The sequence below is a fragment of the Sciurus vulgaris genome (assembly GCF_902686455.1).
Source record: "Sciurus vulgaris genome assembly, chromosome: 13".
NCBI lineage: Eukaryota > Metazoa > Chordata > Mammalia > Rodentia > Sciuridae > Sciurus > Sciurus vulgaris.
In genome coordinates this window covers 44809264-44823954 of record NC_136474.1, presented here as the reverse complement: position 1 = coordinate 44823954, position 14691 = coordinate 44809264, and the positions used below count along the sequence as shown (strand labels likewise).

Below are 14691 nucleotides of genomic sequence, written 5' to 3'. Positions count from 1 at the left end.
GATCTTGAAGGACAAATATTTAGTCCTTTGCTATTGAGTATGATGTTAACTATGGGTTTTATATAAGGCTTTTATCATGTAGAGGAAATTCCTTTCTTTTTTATTTAGTATTTTAATCATGAAACTGTTATTTCATCAAGTGTTTTTTCTGCTTCAGTCCAGATAATTATGAGTCCCCCCCAACACTTCATTTATTAATGTGATGTTACATGGTTTGACTTTGATTTTTTGAATTATCCTTACTTTCCAGGAATAAATCTCTCTTGGATATCATGTAGTCCTTTTAAAACACTTCTGAATTTGATTTGATAGTATTTTGTTGAATTTTTGCATCTGTATGCATAAGGGTTATGGATGTGTAGTTTTCTTGATGTCTTTGTCTGACTTTGATATCAGGTAATGCTCATTTCATTGAAAAATCAGGAGGTATTTCTTTTCTCTGAAATCTTTTGGAGGAGTTTGAGAAGGACCAGTGTTTCCATTCATATTTTAATCCCCTATAACAAATCTACCACCAAGTCTGATATTAAAGTATATATGTCTAAATCATCATCATGATTTATCTTAACCATTTAGTAGCTGCTTCATTGAAGACCCTGCTACCATTCTTGCTCCAGCTTCTTTACCTCATTGTATCTCAAAATGATTTTTTAAAATTGCACATCTGCTTATGTCATTCTTTTGTTTTGTATTACTCCACTTTTAGTGACTTAGGATAAGACCACTCCTAACATTACAAGACCCCACATGTGATCTGACCCTTCCTCTCTTTTCAACTTTCATTTTATCCTCATTCATCGTACTACCAAATACAATTGCTTCCTTTTGGTTCCTGCAGAAGTTAAGTTTTCCCACCTCTGGACCAAATTCATTTATTTCTTAAATGTATCTCTGTCCCCCAGGACAGGGTAACCAACTATTTTTAAGGTCCAGGCAGTAAAATTTTTAAAAGGCTTTGAGGGGCACAAGGTCTTTGTCATAACTACTTTTATCTGTTCTTATAAATTGAAGGCAGCCATGCACAATATAGTAGTTTGCTGACTCCCTTGCTTTAAAAGACGAAAAAGCAAAACCAGGCCCAGTGACACATGCCTGTGTAATCCACTGCTCAAAATGCTGAGGCAGGAGGAACACTTGAGTCTAGAAGTTTGAGACCAACCTGGGTAACATAGTGAGACCCTATCTCAAAAAGAAAAAAGATCTTAAAAAGCCACAAATGGTGGATTGAGACAGACATCATTACCCTATGTACATGTATGATTACATGAATGGTATGAATCTACATTGTGCACGACCATAGAAATGGAATGATGTACCTCATTTGTATACAGTGAATCAAAATGCAGTCTGTAAAAAAGTTTTTTATAAAGCCACAAAAGCAAGCATGTTGTTTTCTTCATGTTTTCTTGGTGCCTAGTATATAGTAGATAATTAATGCATATGTATTGAATAAATACATTAAAAATCAGAAAGTAGCTAAATCTTGTTAGAGGTCTTTTGATATTGATTTACTAATTTTCATGACCAATTTATAATTTATTTAAAATTAAAATTTTTGTACCACTTTTAAATTTTTTTATTATTCATGAAACATTTAGAATTGTATAATGAGCCCTGATATACTGATTAACCCAGTTCAATGAAATTAGCAAATATTTGGCTTCATTTTGCTTCATCCATTTTTTTGTGTGTGTGTGGTTGTTGAATCACAAGTGCATTTATCTCTTATGGACTCTTTCTTATGTAATTATTATAGTAATCTCTTGGTACCATATGATATTCAGTCCAGCTCAAAATTTCCTGATTTGCTAAACTGATAACATTTTATGATTGTTTTTGGGTATCAGGCACGTGTATGTGTTACATTTAGTTACGTATAGTCTTTAAGTCTTTTTCCCACAGAACCCCCTCCTTTTTGCCTTGCCAATGATTTGATAACAGAACTCATGTACTTTATTTTGTAGAGTGTTTTATTTCTGATGGTTTACTTGGAATGTTAAATAAGTAAACAAGCTTTTCTTCTACTCACATAGAAAACTTATGACATCAATTATGTGATATATTTTTTTCACACTGGTCAGTTTTCCATTTCTTAGCACACCCTGTTGAGGGTGTCCTGAAGTTTAACTTAATTCTAACACTGTCTTCCCAGAGTTAGTGCAGACCTCAACTATTAAGTGTTCATTACCATAAGACCACCCAATGTAGATGTCTGTTGCAAATCTAGACCTTCCCAAGACCTCCTCTTTAGATTTGATATTTTCTTAGCATGGTCACAGAATTCAGAGAAACAGTTACTTATGTTTACTACTTTATTATAAAGGTCACAACTCAGGAAGAGCCAAATTGATGCATAGGCCAAGATGTGGGGGAGGGACATGTAGCTTCAAGTTGACCCTTTTAGTACCTTCGTATGTTCACAACCCAGAAGCCCTCCTAACTCCTTCCTTTTGGTTTTTTACGAAGACTTCATTACAGTAGATAGGGATAGATTAATTCATTGACACTTGATGATTTAATTCAGTATCAGCTTTTTTTTTCCTATTTCCCCGAGGTTGGAGGTGTATATGAAAGTTCAGTCTTCTATCACATGGTACATTCCTCTGGCATCCTGCCCTTCGTCCTTAGATGGTTTCTAATTTACTTCATTAACAAATTTAAATGTGGTTGAAAAGGGACTTGGTAATAAGTAACAAAAAAATCTTCCCTCACACCACTCAAAATTCCAAGGAAAAGCAGATATGGTCAGCTCTCCATATCCCTCCATATCCTGGATTCTACATCTGCCAGAAAGAAAGATTGAAAATACAATTGCATCTGTACCAAATTTGTGCATTCTTTTTTCCCTTGTCATTATTTTTTAAAACAATATAATATAACAGTATTTACATTGTATTAGATGTTATAAGTAATCTACAGATGATTTAAAATATATGCTTAAGTTCTATGCAAATATTACACCATATTATATAGGAGACTTGAGCATCTGCAAATTTTGGTATCTATAGTGTGCGGATGGTGTATAGAGGGTGTCCTAGAGCTTATCCTTGTGGTTACAGAGGGATGACCATATATATTTCTTAAATGAGGTTATTACAGGTGTCATTTAACTTGGTCCATTATTCTGTTTCCTGTAAACTGGAAGTTAGCCCTAAAAACTTGATTAGGTTTAAGTTCATTTCCCCCCCCCAAAGCAAGAAATCAGTACTTCCTAAATAATCTGTTTTTTTATAGTATTACCTCAAGAGGTACATAATATCTAAATCAAAAAATAAATAAATAAATAAATAAATAAATAAATAATATCTAAATCATCTTAGTTTTAGTGCTGCTAGGATGAACCATTGAATTCACTTTATTTACATGATCGTCAGTTTCCCCTTTCACCTGTCATATAGTATTTTCATCCATTTTTTGCTTATTTTATTGTTTATGCAGAATGATTTTGTCATTCCAATTCTTTCTTCCTAATTTATTGTCTAATAGAGTTTGTGAAGAAATTTTCTTTATCAACAAGGTTCATTTGGTTACTCTGAAAAATAGCATTTTCAAGAAAGGCAGTATAAAAGTTTAATTCTTTTTTTGGAGGGGGTTCCCCCTAGTGATGGGGATGGAACCAAGGGGTGTTTGCTGAGTTATATCCTCCCACTACACATACACAGACACCCTTTTTTCCAAGTGTTGAGACAAGGTATTATTAAAGTTGCCCAGTCAGGCCTAGAATTTATAATCTTCCTTCTTTGGACCCTCAAGTAGCTGGGATTGGGATTACAGGCACATGCCACCATGCCCGTTGTTGTTTGGTTTTGTGTTTTTAGTTTATTGTAGGTTATCAGAGTCAAGAAATGGTGCTCTACAATAATGCATTAGGTGTTCTTGTGCACTTAGGGTTTTATATATTTAGCATGTTTTATTTTGGGGTATTCTGCGGTGGTCAGCTGCCCTGCCAGGCCATTAATTCAGAAACCAGTGAGGAGTGGTGGGGGATTGAGAAAGACAAACACAAATGTAGAGAGAAAGCTAGAACAGGTGGGACACCATTTTCTGATGGAGGCACAGTGACCCAGAGCTAGTTCAGCACGTTTATTATATAGGTTTTATCATCAAAAGGTTATTTGTGAGAAAGTTTTTGCAAAGCAGGAAGACTAAAGGACACGGCACTGGTGAGGCATTAGGGTTATCTTGTTTTGTTCAGAATTCTGTATCTCTGGGAGCTGGTACTGAGCTCAAGGTCCAGACTGATATAACTCTGTGCCCTTGCAGCTGGACAATCTTGACTTGAATCTTTGAACAGGAAGTTCCCAGCGCAAATGCTGCCACAAGGCAGCCAGAGATCATGATTCATTGCTCTCCACATTATACCTTCATGTTGATTCCTGGGTACTCTTGATATGATCCTTTTAGTCCTTGATGTAAGTTTTCATGTTTTCCTGGCTCAAGATACCTAGAATAATCTTAGACATGTGTTTGACCCTAGACCCAGATTTATCCTCTACTCCTAGTTCCTTTCAATGGGGAATGGTATTTAGAGGCTTCAGACTGAATGTTAGGGTTGCCCATTGCGGGTAAAATGGCTTCTTGGCTTTTTCATTTGATAGCTAGAAATGACTTTTTTTTTTTTTTTTTCTGTGTTAAAAAAATGGTATAGTTGGTGTTTGTTAGGATATTTTCTCCAGATCTAAATCTTTTATGACTTTTCTGCTGTTTTTTAACAGGGTCCTGGTATTTTGGTCTATCAGCAGCAAAATCCATTTCTTTTTTTTTCTTTTTTCTTTCTTTCTTTTTTTTTTTTTTGTGTACCATTTGTGTAATCATAAATTAACATAGGGTAATGTTGTTTGATTCATTCTGTTATTTTTTTCCCTTCCTCCCACCCCTCTTTTTCGTCTATATGATCCTTCCTTCCTCCATTCTTGCCCCCCCCAACCCTAACTCTAACCCTAACACCCCTCCAACCCCCCATTATGTGTCATCATCCACTTATCAGCGAGATCATTTGTCCTTTGGTTTTTTGAGATTGGCTTATCTCACTTAGCATGATATTCTCCAATTTCATCCATTTGCCTGCAAATGCCATAATTTTATCATTCTTTATGGCTGAGTAATATTCCATTGTGTGTGTGTGTGTTTGTGTGTGTGTGTGTGTGTGTGTGTGTGTGTGTGTATACCACAGAGAAATGACTATTTCTGAAAAGAAAAAAAAAACAATTTATACTGATACTTTAGGTTTTTACTTAACTACTTTGCTTTTATACTTGTATTTCCCTTCTTCACATTAAATCTTAAGGGCCACCCACCCCCCCAGTATTAGGGATTAAACCTAGGACTGTGGCATTATAAGACCTAAATATTGCATAGATTATAACAGAAAAACTAAGCCAAAAACAAATCAAATGACTAGGTAAATAAGGAGGAAGAAAACCCAATAGAGGGTTGGCATGATGTCTCTAGAATATTTGTTGTTATTACTTGTCCTCTTTGGAATTATGTAAAAATTTTAATATTAAATACTCAAAACCAGAATTAGACTGGGTGCAGTAGTGTGCACGCCTATAATCCTTTCTCCTGCAGAGGCTGAAGCAAGAGGATCTCAAGTTTGAGGCCAGCCTCAACAATTTAGCAAGAACATGTCTCAGTATTAAAAAATAATAAGGACTGGGAACTACCACTGAGTTCTACCTTAGAGTTTATGTCCATGGCCCCAGCATCTTAATTCTTAATAATTACTTAAAGTCTATTGAGTTAAATTTGACTTCCTTGTCCTTATAATAATATTTTCTGTAAATAGTTTAAAAAAACCATTCTGAATCTGGGTAGTCATGTCACCTACTTGATATAAAGTTTGATTTTGTTTATGAGCTGCCTTATTTAAAATTTTTTCCTCTGGTACTGTGGATTGAATCCAGGGGATCTCTACCATGGAACTATATTCCCAACCCTTTTTATTTAATTCCAAAAGTGGACAATAAATAACCAGGACTGTTTCAGAGAATCATGTCAGCACTTTATTCTGTTTTCTTCCTCTCTCTTCAGGTAGTCATTTTATTAGTTTTTGGCTTAGCTTTTCTCTTTTTCTTTTATAATTCTAAGCAGTACTTATTCCTTGCTTTTTTCTCTGAGCAGATCTTAAAGATAAGTCTTATCAATAAACTATGCCATTTTAATTTTGAAGAAAAAATTTTAAAGAAAGTGGTTTTCTTTGTACCAGTCAAGCTTATTTACAAATAAAATAAAATACTATACAAATTAAGTTAAAGATTTATTTGAAATAAAGGTATTAATGAGTTGAGTCAGTGTGTTCCCTTGCATTGTGTTAGGTCTTTTGAAACTTCAAAACCATTTTTAAAATGTACATTAAGTAGAGATGACTGCGTTTGATGCCCTTGTGACATCTTGTATTTACATTCTCAATTTCTCAAGGCAGTATTATTTCTTTTTTCTTTTATTAAGCTTCAAGTGGAAATAAAGAAATCATTTCTCATATTAGTCAACATGGAGGAAAATGGCCTTACTGGTTTAAAAAAATGGGTGAGTTCTTATTCTGAATGTTAAAAATATGTACCAGGGACTGAGACTGTATCTCAGTTGTTTGTCTAGCATGTGCAAGACCCTGGCTTTGATCTCTAGTTCCACTGGGGATGGGAGGAGGGAAGGATACTGGGCACAGTGGCACACACCTGTAGTGCCAGCTACTCTGGAAGCCGAGGTGGGAGGATCACTTAAGCCTGTGAGCTTGAGACCAGCCTGGGCAACATGGTAAAACTCTTGTCTTACACACACACACACACACACACACACACACACACACACACACCTATAGTTATAGTTATGTATTAACTAGATTTTTAATTTTTTCTTATTCAGAGAATATTCAAAAGCTGGGGAATTACACATTGAAATTGCAAGTTGTATTAAATGAAAGCAATGCAGATACCTATGCAGGAAGAGCACTACCATCTAAAGCAATTAAATTTTCTGTTAAAGGTAAGTAAAACACTAATATGTAATTATATATACTAAAGTTGGCATTTTAAATCAAGGGAAGATAATTCAATAAAAGATGTTTGGACAATTAACTATTGATTTTTAAATGATTTTTATAAGTCTTATTTGATCATATTCATTTTTAATTTTGAAAATGTTATTTTTTTCCTACTTTTAATTGTTGCTGATAAAGTCTAAAGTTGTTTTGATTTCTGACCTTTTGCATGTCCTCAGGTTTTGGAGGAATCTTTTTACCCAGTTTCTGAAATCTTTAATTGCATGAATTAGTGTGAGTCTCTTTTCATCCAGTTGCTCATATTCTTTTTAGTCTGAAAATTCCTATTTTGTTTTCTAGAATTTGATTTCTTACCTTCTTTCTTTCTATAATATCTAATATTAAGATGATACATTTTTTTTTATTTTTATTTTTTTTATTTTTAATTTTTTTTTGTGGTGCTGGGGATTGAACCCAGGGCCTTGTGCTTGCGAGGCAAGCACTCTACCAACTGAGCTATCTCCCCAGCCCAAGATGGTAAATTTCTTGACTTGTACTAATTTTCTTTTTTCTATTTTTTATTTCTTGGTTTTATTTTTCTACTTTTTTTGAGATAACCTTGATAATCTATACTTTTGAGTTTTTCCTTTTCTGTGATTTTGTTTTGTTTTGTTTCTAAAATTCCTTTTTTATTGTCTGTTTATTCCTTTTTCCAAGCATTCTCTTCCTATTTGAGGGATTCAGTACTTTTATTACTTCTCTGAGGATATTAATAACAGTAGTAGTTTTTCTTTAATCTTTTTATCTTTTTATATTTATTCTTTACATAGTAGAATGTGTTTCGGCAAGTTATACATGCAATAGAGTATAACTTATCTTTAATCTTCTTAATCATCGCCTGTTTTCTCCATGTTGCTTTTTGTCCTGTTTGCTCTGTTATATTAAATGCTTCCTTATATAACTAGTCATTTGCTCACATTGAAGAATGGGGTATGTGGGAAATATGTATTTTGCTGGGGGGAAATTATAAGAGTTTTTAGGTCTTCTCTGACCAATTTCTCTAGAGTGGAACCTTCCAGTTTTCTCCTAGGAAAGTAAAAACCTGGCTGCTAGTATTTTGGGAACCAACCTGGGCAAGGTTGTTGGCAGGGGTTTCTCAAATTTAGTATGTTATCTTTCAGTTGATTTTCCTATTAACTGTGACACTTTTATTAGTGCTGTGTCCCTCATTCCTTAGACTTGCCCTTTCCTTCCTTAGAGAATAAATCATCTTTTACAAGGGATGAGGAACTGTGTCTTCAACAGACTTCAACAAATCTTCCAGATTTATTACAATTTCACAACAGATTTATACAACTATTTCTTAAGACTTTTGAATGTCCTGTAATGTGATTTCAATTGGGTCTCAACATTATTGTCATTGGAGGAATCTATATTCTTAGGTTTTTCTGCTAAGACATTAACATTTGCCCATATGTTCTTCAGCTTTCAAATTTTGTTACTGTTGTCTTTTATCTTATGTGTTGTTTTGTAAATTTAGTTCCCTTAAAAAATTTTTTTTAAAGTCTAAACTGGGTTCAGTGGCATATGCTAACAATCCCAGTGATTTGGAAGGCTGAGGCAGGAGGATCACAAGTTCAAACTCAGCCTCAGCAACTTAGTGAGAACATGTCACTAAATAAATAAATAAATAAATAAATAAATAAATAACATAAATAACAAATAAATAAAAAAAACAAAAACAAAAAACTCAAAGTCATCCTCAACCCATTAAAGATGGGTCTAAGGATATGGGTTCCCTTGTCTTCCTGGTGTTGCTACACTGATTAAAGTTTCATTTGTGCTTTCACCATTAAAAAAAAGAAGAAGAAGAAAAAACATTTTAAAAGGACTAGGGATTTAGCTCTGTGGTAAAGTTCCCTGGGTTTGATCCCCAGTACCCCTCCACCCAAAATGAAAAAGTTGGTAGTGTTTTTATGGGGTTTTAGAAAGGATCCATCTAAGTACCTGTGATCACCTTACTTTCTTTGATTAAAAGGATCCCTAGGAGAGTTATTATTTTTTAACATCATTTCTTTTTTGTACATAAAAGTATACCATGTTCTTTTAATATTGTGAAACATTTTAAAGTATAGATTTCCTATAGTTTAAGCAGTTTCCTATTGATGGTTCATTCAGGTTGTTTCCAGTTTTTTGGCTATAAAAGTTATTCTGTTTTGTGTATATACTAGAATTTCTTTAGGGTAGGTACAACAAATTCTCAAAAGGCTGTGTTAGCTGTTACCTTCATTAACGTGATAAGAATTCCTTTCCCTGCTTATTTGTCAAACATATGTATTTATTTAGCCAAGACGGGAGTTAGACGATTTCTCTAATTTTGAGTTTGTGTACCTCTTTTAGCCTTTATTGGACGTTGTATATCACCTGAAAGCTTGTTTATTTACAGTGCCCATTTTAATAATTTAAAGCTGTGATTCTCAAATATGAGTTTGTGTCTCAACCACCTAGAGGGCTTATTAAAAAAATCTGCTGTGCCTCACCCCCAGAGTTTCAGATTCAGCATGTTGGAACGTGGGCTGTAGCATTTGCATTTCTAAAGTCTCCTGGAGATTGTGGAAACTATTAGAGATCATACTTTTAGAATAGCTGCTTTAGGATCAGTGAAGTATATTATAAGGCCCTCCATTAAATTTGCAGCACCAGAAAAGAAAAGAAAAAAGAAAAAATAGCTGATTTATAGGAGGTTTTAAATGTATTCTGAATTATAATTCCTCATTGCATGTAAGAATAGTTTCTCATCAGCTTCTCTTTTAAACTCATCAAATCCTTTTATAGCTATTTGATATTGTGGTTTTTTGCCTTGAAAGTTCTTTCTTGTGATAAACTTAAAAACATTCTTCATCATGTTCTAGTTTCTGAGTTAAACATCTATTTCTACCTCTATAATTTTATTTTTATGTATGTTGTGTGATAGTTCTAATTTTACTTTCCCATAGTTAAATTATGCACAGATTTAAAATACCATCTTTATCACAGTCTAACTCCCCATATATATGTCTGTTTCTTACCTCCAGTGAATTTTCTGACCAATGAATTCAACTTATTTTTGTTTTTGTTAAAGAGGGCAAGCCAGAGAAATTTTCCTTTGGTCTTCTGGATCCTCCTTTTCGTGTTGGAGTTCCATTCAACATCCCTTTGGAATTTCAGGATGAATTTGGGCATACTAGCCAACTAGTGACTGATATTCAGCCAGTTCTTGAAGCAAGGTAATTTGAAGTATTGACTTGTCTTCTCATATTTGCTAAGCATTCACTCTTCTTTTTCTAAGCTTAACTTATTTCTGTGAGGTTAATTTCAGTGTTTTCATTTAAAATATTGAGTGAATTTTCTGATATTTGGGGATTTATTTGTTCCCAGACTCTCTTCTGGGACTGTAATGTCTTATATAAATTTAGATATTTAGGTCTTAATCCATTTCCTTTTGTAAGTATGATATGATATCTTCATGGCAATTATTTTAGTTCTTGTTTACTTAGAAATTATGCCATTCAAACTTGATGGAATTGCAGTTTATTTTGGTGTTTTAAGCAATGAAATTGATGCTTCCTGCCTTTGCTTTTACTTAATAGCCCTTTTGAATGATATAATTGGCCTGTATTAAAAAATAGCTCTGAGAAACTTATAGTATGTCACTTGATGTCACTGAGGATGTTCATTATTTGCTATTACCTCCTTTTAAGATGCTTAGTAAGAAGGGCTGGGGCGATAGCTCAGTCGGTGGAGTGCTTGCCTTGCAAGCAGAAGGCCCTGGGTTCGATCCCCAGAACCACAAAAAAAAAAAAAAAAAAAGATGCTTAGTAAGAAATTCCTGGTAAATCTTAAGAGGATAACTTGTGTTTCTAAGTAGTTGTTTTATAAAAATCAGTTATTTCTTTTTGCATTAGCTGCCAGATTTCTTTTTTGTACCCACTTTTTGTTTTGTTTATGGTACTAGGGCTCAAACTTAAACCATTATGCATGATAGGCAAGTGCTGTACCTCTAAGCTACCTCCCCAGACCTGTGTCATCTTTTTGTGTATACCTTCTTTTATTGTCTCCATGTATTTTTTCCCCTTGTGGTAGAACTATTCACTCTTTAAGTCTTTTGAACTTGTATTATATTCTAGGCACCTGGTAGCTAAAATAATAGAAATGAATAAGGACATTTGCCTTCCAGAAGCTCACAAACTAGTGAAATAGCTTTATGTTGAGAATATGCCTTAGTTAAGTTCCTAAAAAGCAGTATGTACTTTTAAAAGATAATCAGAATAAATTTTTCATTGTTTCATGTTCATTTAAGTTGTAAAAAGACAGAATGACTTTTTTTTTTTGTGGTACTGGGGATCGAACTCAGGGCCTTGTGCTTGGGAGGCAAGCACTCTACCAGCTGAGCTATCTCCCCAGCCTCATTCTGTCTTTTTGACATTGTATTATTTGAATATTAAATAGCACTAGAAGAGTTGGGTACTTAAACATGTTTATTTAAATGATAAAACATTAATGGTATCCAATCTAGTTACAAATGGATAATATTTAAAACATGTTTTAAAAAGTTTTTTTTAGTTGTAGATGGACACATTTATTTTATTTATTTTTATGTGATGCTGAGGATCAAACCCAGTGCTTTATGATAGGCAAGCACTGTACCACTGAGCCACAACCACAGCCTACAAATGGATAATATTAATGCATTAGTCTATGCATATTATCTTTTATAACTTCTACCTTGGTAGGATACTCTTTTAAGTATGAAGTTTCTATCATGTGTACATGTACATAGTGATAGTTAAGATTTGGGACATTTAAAAAATTCTTGGTGACATGGTAGTGTGAATTTTATCTTCAAGAGAGGAAGACTATTAAATGGGTTTCTTGTTTTCAGTGTTATTTAATTTTTAAAAAGATAAATTATTCATGTGAATGCTTTAAAGAATCAAGTTAAATTGATAAGTCTTTATATAAAACATAGGGTTCCTGTTGGGCAAGGTGGCACACGTCTGCAATTCTAGGGATTCAGAAGGCTGAGGCAGAAGAATCACAAGTTCAAGGCCAGGCTGGGCAATTTAGCAAGACACTATTTCAAAATAAAAAATGAAAATAGGTTGGGGATATGACTCAATGGGAGAATACCCCAGAGTTCAATCCCCAGTACTGAGGGGGGAAAAAAAACCCCAAAGGGCTCCCACTTTACCCATGATCTACTTCTCAGAGAACCTCTTTCAGCGTTCTTTCTTTCTTGATTCTTTTCTTATTTATTGCCATATATTTCATAAGTAACTTTTATATTGTTCCTCAATTTTTCAGTTGTAGGCATTATCTTTACTTAATGGCTATGGAAGATAGGACATATTGTCTTATTGTCACCTCCTTTAAAATAAGTCTCTCATCTGTTCTACAGTAAAGTTACATTCCAATTTGATCAGTATTTAGTATTTTCTATATTATAATAATGAATTTTAGTCAGTGTTACAACTTTGTTAGTATACTTTTTTTCTTTCCTAAGCTTATTACAAATTAAACCCTAAACTCTGACAATTTTCTTTTACAATTGTCTAGTCTCTTTTCAAGACATTTAGGTATAGCCAGCTTAAGGACACAACACATGTAGTCTCAGCAACCCAGGAGACTGAGAGGAGGGAGGAAGGTCATAAGTTCAAGGACAGTCTCAGCAACTTATCAAGAGCCTGTCTTGAAAAAAAAAAGTAGTGCCTCTTAGTTCAGTCTCCAGAACGGGAGTCGGGGTGTGGGGGGAGGAGTGTATTTTAGGTGTGCAGATAATCCCTCAGTTTTAGATCCTTAGAGATATCTTCCTTGGAGCACGTGATAAGGATATAAGGACTAGTCTAGAGTGAATGTTTCTGTTTCCACAGTTGCCTTTCTATAATTTTCTTACATTTTCATCTAGGGGTTTCCCTTTGTCTCTCTTCTGTGCTGGGAAAATAATAATTAACCATAAAACTCCCTAACCCAGAAAACTTCTTCACAAAAGTAGAAGAGAAAGAAAAAAGTTATATTACTGAGTAAGCATTAAATCAGCATGTGATCAAAGCAGCCAAGCTAGAGAAATTTGTGGCCAGGCTGGTGGCACATACCTGTAATCCCAGCAGCTCAGAAGTCTGAGGCAGAAGGATTGCAGGTTCAAAGCCATAATCAGCGACATAGCGAGGTAGTAAGCAACCTAGTGAGACCCTGTCTCAAAATATAAATGAAAACAATAGTGGGGGATGTGGCTCATGGTTAAACTCCCCTGGTTCAATCTCTGGTACAAAAAAAAAAAAAAAAAATTGTGACTACAAAAGGAATCTTACCTTCCACCTCCCCCTTTTGTTGGTACCTAGGGATTGAATTCAGGGCTTCATACACGCTGATCAAGGTCTTTTGAGACAGGGTCTGGCTGGGCTGCACAGGCTGGCTTTGAACTACTGATCCTCCTGCCTTAGCCTCCCACGTAGCTGGGATTAGATGCATGCATCACCACCCAGGTAGGAATTTTCCTCTTTTATATGACTTAAGTGAATACAACCTATTGCATTCATGCTTTCAAGAGAAAATTGTTAAATCTGTGGGTCTTTATGACAGGAGATAGGATTTGCAATTTGGAGTCACAAAACAGTTGAAATTAATCCCATATTCTTCCAGACAAATGGAACATAGAATATTATCTTCTTTTATTACATTTCAAGAAGATGATTCTTGGTACTTGAGGAAACACTCCAGAGTTGTGAAACTGTATTAGTCTTATTTTATTTAGCATTTAGATCCTTTCATGGATCTTCAATACTTTAAAAAAAAAAAAAAAATCCTATGCCCCTTTTTACTGAAACATCCTTCCATGGTTTCCTGAGAAAAGGATACCTGTGAGCTGAAAATTCTTCTGTGAAATGTTTCTCTTCTATCTTGATATCAGACTAATTAAATTATAAGTCAGACTATTTTTCCAGCAGAATTATGAAAGCATTTGCTTCATGCATTTTTACCTGTTAGCATCCATTGTTTCTGATAAATTTAAACTTATTTTTGTTCCTTTTCCTTTACATGTTTCCTGTTGTCTTTCTCTCTCAAAGCTTACAAAATCTACTTCTCGTTCTCAGTTTCATTCACTGTGAAATTTTATCTTTTTATTGGTCTCTGCATTTTCTTTTTTTAAGTGATTTTGTCATATTACCTTTTCTAAAAATATGTATATATATTTAAGTTGTAGATGGACACATTTATTTTATTTTATTTTTACTTGGTGCTGAGGCTTGAACCCAGTGCCTCATATGTGCTGGGCAAGCACTTTACCATTGAGCTACAACCCTAGCCTCTCTTCATTTTTCGAAATACTTTATTCTGATTGTCTGTCATCCTGTTTTCTCTTTCTAGGATCCTCATTTATTGAATGTTGAACATTCTGGGCTGATTCTCTGATTTTCTTAATTTTCTCTATTTTTCTTTTTTTTTTTATTGTAAACAAATGTTTCTCTGTTTGTACATGGCGTAAAGGCATACCATTTGTGTAATCATAAATTTACATAGAGTAATGTTGTTTGATTCATTCTGTTATTTTTTCCCTTCCCCCCACCCCTCCCACCCCTTTTACCCTCTATACAGTAGTTCCTTCCTCCATACTTGCCCCCCTCCCTAACCCTAACTCTAACCCTAACACTAACCCTTCCCTCCCCCCCATTATG

The 14691-nt window shown here is 34.3% G+C and overlaps 1 protein-coding gene across 2 annotated transcripts in view; it reads left to right on the top strand.

Annotated features, from left to right (window-relative positions):
• SMCHD1 (structural maintenance of chromosomes flexible hinge domain containing 1) overlaps positions 1–14691 on the top strand; it is a 159392-nt gene that overhangs the window by 45412 nt on the left and 99289 nt on the right. For both annotated transcript variants that reach the window (XM_079108270.1, XM_079108271.1), the window contains exons 18-20: positions 6451–6528; positions 6865–6984; positions 10101–10245. In XM_079108270.1, the coding sequence (XP_078964396.1) occupies positions 6451–6528; positions 6865–6984; positions 10101–10245 (343 nt within the window). The remainder of the gene's footprint in view (positions 1–6450; positions 6529–6864; positions 6985–10100; positions 10246–14691) is intronic.